The sequence below is a fragment of the Barbus barbus genome (assembly GCF_936440315.1).
Source record: "Barbus barbus genome assembly, chromosome: 14".
In the NCBI taxonomy this organism is placed as follows: domain Eukaryota; kingdom Metazoa; phylum Chordata; class Actinopteri; order Cypriniformes; family Cyprinidae; genus Barbus; species Barbus barbus.
Window position 1 is genome coordinate 1187370 of NC_136742.1, and position 8640 is coordinate 1196009.

The 8640-nt window shown below is 41.6% G+C and overlaps 1 protein-coding gene across 1 annotated transcript; it reads left to right on the forward strand.

Annotated features, from left to right (window-relative positions):
• Positions 1 to 5105: 5105 nt before the first annotated feature.
• Positions 5106 to 7962, forward strand: LOC306879903 (gap junction beta-7 protein-like). Its single transcript, XM_079433138.1, has 2 exons — positions 5106 to 5166; positions 6298 to 7962. The coding sequence occupies exon 2, from the start codon at positions 6312 to 6314 to the stop codon at positions 7083 to 7085; it is 774 nt and encodes a 257-aa protein (XP_079289264.1). The 5' UTR covers positions 5106 to 5166; positions 6298 to 6311; the 3' UTR covers positions 7086 to 7962.
• The last annotated feature ends 678 nt before the right edge of the window (positions 7963 to 8640 follow it).

An 8640-nucleotide genomic window follows, 5' to 3' on the forward strand; every position in this document is an offset into this window, starting at 1 on the left:
TGGGGGGAGTGAATGTCCAGCGCTCTCTCCACCCTCAATACCACGACTGAGGTGCCCTTGAGCAAGACACCGAACCCGGGCGCCGCAGCATAAATGCCCACTGCTCCGTGTGTGTGTGTGCGTGTGTGTGTGCGTGTGTGTGCGTGTGCGTGCGTGCGCGCGCGCACTTGGATGGGTTAAACTTGACAATACGTCACGACTTTACTTTACTTTTACTTATTTATCCTGAGGAGAGAAGCAGAAGAAAGTACAGATATACTGTAAACATATACACTGGAATAACACTGGGATGGAATATAACACTAATATAAGAAAAACTGAAAATTAACTAATGCAGAATAGTGAGAAAACATGTAATTGTTTAAATGAATGTACAGATATGTTATTTACAAAAACTAGTAGGCTGGTGTAAATAAAAGCTGTTGTTTTCTGTCATGTCTGTTTACACTTGACCCAAATATGGTGCAGATTTCCAGACAGGTGCTTCACAACCACATGAAGGCATCCAGACCAAACAGGAAAATCAGCAGTTCAGAAACACTCAGATCCTGTCACAGAGAACAAACACGTGTCTGAGTTTCACGCCGCAGCTGCTGTCTTTGCCTTACAGCAGAATCAGTCCTGATGCTATGTCTTTCACTCACACATGAACATACCTGCTCTGTTTAATGATCTCGGTTTTTGTCCAAGCCTTTATTCCAAGGTTTGTCCTCTTTTATAGGCTTTGATGCATAAGTGTGTACTTTAAAGGCACTTTCAAATCATACAGTACAGTAAGATGAGACTGAAATGATCCAAACAATCCAATGCTGATTGAGACATGAAGAAATAAACGCTCCTCAGAAGATGTGAGATGAAGATCATTCCTCCGCTGAGGAACAGAGAAAGTAAAGCTTCTGGAAACAAACGCTCCTCAAAAGATCCTGAAGATCAGATTTGAGACTAAAAAATGATTGATGGAGAATCAAGTAAAGCTCAAGTTCAAGTTCAAGTTCAAGTTGAGCTTTATTGTCATTCTGCTACATGTGTGGACATATAGTGGAACGGAATGTCGTGTCTCGCAGGACCACGGTGCTACATACTAGTTAAACATAAGATAAACATACAACAATGCAAGTATAAGAGAAAAAAAAAAAAGAAAGAGCATCTGACTATACATATACTATAAATAATAAAAGATAGAAATAAAAATTGTATATATATTTCGTACATTAAATTGCTGTGCAGATCAAAGAGAGATTTTGTGGGAAGCAGCGCATAGTGCACAAACATTTGTAGTGCAATGCTCAAATAAACATTTCCTTATTGAGTCTTTGTAGCAGGGAGTGTTTATAGAAAGTGTCTAGTGTGCATATAGTGGGATGAGTGCGTTACTACAGGTGGTTTGTATAGCACACTCACCTGTGTGTAGCACACTCAGAATTGCACTTAGGAAAAGTTGTCAACTGTATTAATGAGTTGGGTGGGTGGGTGGGTGGGGGGTCAGAGGGGGGCAGGGAGATTGGAGTTAAGAGCTCTCACAGCCTGGGGAACAAAAGCTGTTGAGCAATCTGACAGAGCGAGCTTTGATACTCCAATACCTTCTACCTGATGGTAGGAGCTGGAAGAGGTTGTGGGAGGGGTGGGTGGGGTCTTTCACGATGCTGGAGGCCTTGCTGGAGCATCATGCAAGTAAAATGTCCAGGATGGAGGGGGGGGGGGTGCACCGATGATCTTTGCGGCAGTGTTCACTGTCCATTGTAGGGTCTTGTGGTCAGCAGCACTGCAGTTCCCGTACCAGACAGTGATGCAGGTGGTCAGCACACTCTCAATGGTGCCCCTGTAGAAAGTGGTGAGGATGGGTGGCAGGAGACTTGCAACGGAGTTTCTCCTGAAGTCCATCACAACCTCTTTTGTCTTACTCACATTGAGGGACAAATTGTTACCACCACACCATTTCGCCAGCTGTGCCACTTCCTCTCTGTAGAGCATTTCATCGTTGCTGCTGATAAGGCCTACCACAGTTGTGTCATCAGCAAACTTGATGATGTGGTTGGAGCTGGACTTGGCAGTGCAGTCGTGGGTCAGCAGTGTGAAGAGCAGCGGGCTAAGCACACAGCCTTGTGGGTCACCTGTGCTCAGTGTGGTAGTGCTGGAGGAGTTGCAGCCGACACGGACTGACTGAGGTCTTGCAGTTAAAAAGTCCAGGATCCAATCTTCTGAGATTGGACTGAAGCTGAGCTGCTTCAGTCCAGTGAATGTTCATCTGGAGATATTACTAGTTATTCTGACGTTTACTTGATCAAAATCAGTCAAGATTTGACACGAGAAGCAGCAGCTGAAGCTGGACACTTGTACAATTACACTAAAAGAGCTTTTACTTGACTACAAACTATCAATCAGAAGACATGGAGTAGATCAAAACAGGTAACAGCAATGTTTGATCTTGATCATTTAGAGGCTTTAGAAAGTACTTTTGGGTAATTCAATCACATGAATTAAACATCAGTAGAACAGCTCCACAGGTGGTCATCTCTGCTCCTAAAGAGTTCCTCCATCTCTGTGATGTTAGGCAGGTGCTGGATGTGATTCGGTCAGATATGCTCTTCATACAGTAGGTGCTTTGAGCCGTTTGCTTGCTCATCATCTGATGGAGCAGAAACCATGTGTGATGATTGCTGAGGAGCAGTGCTGCCTCCTTCTGGAGATCATCTACATGTGCGCCTGCTCCTACACAACCCAAGAGCATCCAGACTGGGATGAAGATTCCCTGGAGAAACACGAGTGCTGGTTGTGTGCTAAACTCACCAGCGTGCTCTCTCTTCTGGTCTCTAGACATGTCTCAGGTTCGTGTGAGTTTTTCAACTCTTTTCTGTTGTTTTTTTTTGTATCAATATGAAACATAACTTTGTTGTTATTCAATCACAATTGATTACGGTGTGTCTAATCAATCTATTGCACTCGTTCTTACATTTTTGATCAGTTCACTTCTTTCACTGCAACAAAGACTGTTGATCAAACACTTGCATTGTATTTTTTATTTGTAATTGAAATTAAAAAAACAACCATGTAAATTCTTAATTTACTGCTGTAAATGTGTTCACCCTCAGGCCATCCCAGATGAGTTTGTTTCTTCATCTACTGTTACGAGGGAGAAAATCACCTCTCATCTGCAGTTTTTTATGTGATGTTAAATAAAAATAGTTCATCCCAAAATGAAAATGTCCTCACCCTCAGGCCAAGATTAGGATGAGTTTGTTTCTTCATCAGGTTTGTAGAAATGTCTCCGCAATGGATGCTCTGCAGTGAATGGGTGCCGTCAGAATGAGAGTCCAAACAGCTGATAAAAACATCACATTCACAATAATCACTTCCTCCAGTGAAAAAGTGTTCTGGTCTGAATCAGGAGAGACATCTGCACAGATCAAGCACTGTTTACAAGCCAAAACAGCTCTAAACACATATGTAGCTGGATTTTGATGAGAGAGACAACAGGAGATGCACATTTTCACTGGAGGAAGCGTGATTATGGATTATGGACTCGTGTTTGAGTTAAAAACATCTTAATGCTGGATTTGTTTCAGCTTTTGTCTTCTCCAGATGTTAACTGATGGACTGGAGTGGTGTGGATTATTGTGATGTTTTTATCAGCTGTTTGGACTCTCATTCTGACGGCACCCATTCACTGCAGAGCATCCATTGCTGAGACATTTCTACAAATCTGATGAAGAAACAAACTCATCCTGATCTTGACCTGAGGGTGAGGACATTTTCATTTTGGGATGAACTATTTTTATTTAACATCATATAAAAAACTGCAGATGAGAGGTGATTTTCTCACTCATAACAGTATAATGTCTGGTGCACTTAAGACGTCCGTCTCTGCTTGTAATAAGACACATTCATTGCTTCAATTTATATTTAAATGCATTCATTTTATTGAGTCTTCTCTTTTTACAGCAGTATTTTGTACCTCACTCTTCAAATGATGGGGTTATGCATCCTGCTCTAGTCCTTCATACAAACAAAACTGATGAAAGATCTTTTATGATTAAAGCCTCAGTAGACTGGATTCTTATATCTATTGTTTATTTATTACCAGAAACTGGCCATTTTGTGCTGCAGTGTTTCATTAACACCTATGGGTTTTTCTTATTTTTCTTATCGTTTGTTTGTCTGCTTGTATACTGATGAACTGATAATTGTATTTCCTTTGTAGAGAGCCAGCACATCTCAAGAGGTTTGTCATAAATCTGAACATAAATGAGCGATGCACGTGAAAGTGCCTCTATAGACAGCTGGTTAAACAGGGCCTGATGACGTCTCTGATGTAGGATCCTTTTTCTCCTCCTGTCTTTTAACACCTGTAGCAATCGCAGATGAAGGTGTTTGACAGCAGACTGTGTTTTCTGTGCTGGTAACACTATCAGTGCTGCTGAGCTCATCAGTAATTCATGCACACGCACAAACAGCCTGCGGTTTCTCATTAAAACAGCATGCGTAACCTATTGGGTTACACACCTCTACAGGTTTACTTTATCTGCAATAACCCTCATTAATCTGCATCAGAGCTACCTGTGAAAGACAAACCCACAGCACTCTTCATACAAACAAACAAATCAACGAGTCTTTGCAGCGTTTTAGACCTGAAATGACCGAGTAACATGAACACTTGTGCTCACATGAGGTTTGAACGGCTGCAGTTGGAGGAAGATGCTGTCTACCAGCTGAATGCTCTGTAACTAATGATCATCGAGTTCTAAAGTATTCCTAGTTATATGGAAATGTGATTGTCCTGATATGACTGAGATACACAAACGCTGAGACTGAGCGTTTGTGTATGGAGTGTTAGCTGTTGATCCGAGCGTGACCCTGGAGACTGTGAGCGTCTGTCAAGGGCATGAGTGGGTGCGTCTGAACTGGCCCTGCTCGAGTGTTTACACTGCTAACACTACAGGCTACGAGGCTCACAACACCTCATGCATTCAGCAAACACACCAAACACCGTCCTGTTCAGAGCAGAGCGTTTCCAGTGACATAAGAGTCCTGCCATAGTAACCAAACAGGTGTGGCATCTGCACCAGGTGTGTTTGACTATCAAATAGCAGAGAGAAGCTGCTCTCGTCGCATTTACAGTCGAGCAGCCGAAGACCAGCAGAGCAGAAGGGAATCAAGACTGCATGAAAGGTAAATACTTAACATTTATTTGCTTTTTTTGTTCAGAAGTATCTCACAAGAATGGATCGTCATCATCACAGCTGGCGAATAAACTCAATCTGATTCTGAAATATAGATTTGACTATGCTCTGGAAAAGTTTCTTGATCGATTATTATGGATTGTAAGTATACCTGTCTAAAGAGTGCAAACATGACATTAATTGTAAAAATAAAGCTCCAAAGGGGGATTTTGACAGCGATGCCACCGTAGAACCATTTTGGTTCCCCAGGGAATCTTTCAGTCTTTAAAATAACCATTTTGTTCTTACTGTGAACAACATTTTAATCATCTGAAGCAGTGGTTCCTGGAGCCCTCAACACTGGACATTTTCCATTAATCAAACACTTGATTCAGGTTCTGAGTTTATTAGTAGAGAATCCAAGAACTAAAATTGGTGTTTGGTTAAGTAAACATGCAAAATGTTAGTGGTTGGGAACCACTGATCTAAAGAACCTTTTTCTACTATAAAAAACATTTTGTCCAGTGGAAATGTTCCATGGATGTTAAAAGTTCTTCATGGGACCCTTTATTTTTAAAGGGATAGTTCACTCAAAAATGAAAATTCTGTCATTAATTACTCACCCTCATGTCGCTTCAAACCCGTGAGACCTTCGTTCATCTTCAGAACACAAATTAAGATATTTGTTTGATGAAATCCGAGAGCTTTCTGACTCTGCTTAGACAGCAAGGGTTGTACCACGATCATGACACAGAAGCGTAGTAAGGACATCAGTGCATGTGACATCAGTGGTTCAACCGTAATTTTATGAAGGAGGAGAAAAATCTTTGAATAAAGTTATTTTTGTTTTCTATGTGCTCAAAAAGTATTCACACAGCTTCGTAATATTACAGTTGAACCCCTGATGTGAGTCCTTACTACGTTTGTGGGAGCATTTCTGTTCCCTTGCTGTCTATACAGGGTCAGAGAGCTCTCGGATTTCATCAAAAATAAATCTTAATTTGTCTCACGGGTTTGAAGCGACATGAGGGTGAGTAATTAATGACAGAATTTTCATTTTTGGGTGAACTTAACTAACCATTTAAGAGTGCACACGGTGATTTGAAGGCACTGAACTCTTGGTTTCCTTCTGCCTCCGCAGCAGCCCGATGAAAGATGAACTGGGGATTTCTGGAGAGTGTGCTAAGCGGGGTAAACAAGTACTCTACGGTCGTCGGGCGGGTCTGGCTCTCCATCCTCTTCGTGTTTCGCATCCTGGTGTACGTGGCCGCCGCCGAGCAGGTGTGGAAGGACGAGTTCAAAGACTTTGTCTGCAACACACAGCAGCCGGGCTGCGAGCAGGTCTGCTTCGACCACTTCTTCCCCATCTCTCAAGTGCGGCTATGGGCCATTCAGCTGATCATGGTGTCCACCCCATCGCTGCTGGTGGCTCTGCACGTGGCGTATAGAGAGCACCGAGAGAGCAAGTACAAGAGGAAGCTGTACCAGGACAAAGGCAGCATCGACGGAGGATTGTTCTTCACCTACATCATGAGCCTCATCCTCAAGACGTCCTTCGAGGTGGCCACTCTGCTGGCTTTCTACTTCTTGTACAGCGGCTTCCATGTTCCCCGCTTGCTTCAGTGCGAGGAGAGCCCCTGTCCCAACACGGTGGACTGCTACATCGCAAAAGCCACCGAGAAGAAAGTCTTCCTTTATATCATGGGCTGTACATCTATACTGTGCATTGCACTGAATGTGGTGGAGATGATGTATATCATATCGAAGCAGTGCTGGAAGTGCTTCAGTAAGAGGTACACTCCCGTTCACGAAAGAGGGCCTCCATCAACATTCACTCTCGTCTCGCCGCCGCTGCTAGCCATGTCCAAAGAAGAAGGGCTTCATTCCGCGCCAGCTGGAAGGGAAAGCCCAAAGCTTGCTGCTGCATGAGCGCTTGGGCTATTTGGAAGCATGCTAGACCAGTTCTTCTCCGCTGATGGCTCGCAGACAGCAAGGAAGATCAAATGCAAATAACAAGCAACAGTTACGTAGAGCTACATTAGCATAACATAAGTATGAACTTTCAAAAGGGGAAGAGAAAACACTTCTCATATATTTTGTTGTACTGTATTCAGGGCAGACAGTTTTGCTATTTGATTAGCATCTAGTCAAATTAGACGTCTGCATGCCCTCATACTCATAAACCATCAACCAAACTACACAAGATGACATTAAATCAGGGTTCATTTGGAACGAGGGAAAGTTGGTCAACCACAGTGTGTTTTGTGTGGAGAACATGAAACTATGTTGATTATTTAGCATATTGTTGTGCCTGAAAAATGTATGGCCATGTTAATATATTTATTTTTGTATGATTAAAATATTTATTGTGGTATTGTCCTATTACAGAACCAGACGAGCACCACTTGATTTAACTGTACGGACCCACTTTATATCAAGTGTCTTTAACTACTATGTACTTAAATTAATAATGTGATACAATGCACTTTTTGTGTACATACAAGTTTTTATATTGTACTTACATTTAAAAGTAGCTTTCAGTAGATACATCTTTAATTACACTGCTGACCCTTAACCCACCCTTAAACCTAACCATACCTAATCATTCCCCTAACTTTAACCATATCCCACCTCAATAGCAGCTAAAGTGATTTGCAATACCATGAACATAAGTGCATTGTACCAAACTATTCATTATTTTAGATCCAAGTACACAGCAGTTAAAACACCCTAATGTAAAGTGAAACCAACTGTACTTATGAGGACTACTTCTTTTGCATGTCGAAAATAAATAACCTTGTCAGATAATCATGGTGGATCAGCGTGTTATTCAAATTTAAGTGGCTTGAGAACAGAAAGAAAACCTTAACGACTCTACAACTTTAAAAGCACCTAGCACTATGGACTGACATACACTATATGGGCAAAAGTATTGGGACACCCCCTTCTAATGAACAGGTTTGACTACTTCAGTAATTTCCATGAATACAAATCTTAATGTTAAAGCATTTAATGGTATTCCAGGGAATTGTGTGCTTCTAATTTTATAGCAACAGTTTGGACAGGGAACTTTTCTACTCTTAACATGACAATGCCTCTGTGTATAAGGCAAGGTTTAAAAAGAAATGATTGACTGAGTCGGTGTGGAGGAACTTGACTGGTCTGCAGAAACCTCTGCTGTGATTTTAAATGCAGATCTTGAGCCAAAAAATCATCACCAAAGAACAATGGCTTGCGCATATGGGTACAGTCATTTTAGACACTTCCAAATGACTGTTGCAACAGAGATAAAAATAAAATTTTTAAATGCAAGAATTATGTTTCCATCTTTGTAGCCATAGTTTTGGAAGTGCCTTTTTCTGTTCTAAAGGATGGTGTGTTCCAATACTTTTGTCCATATAGCTTATATAGTCAATAGATAAACTATATTTGTTTCCATGTATATATGGTATAATTGTTTTTTATACTGCACTAATCATGTTCG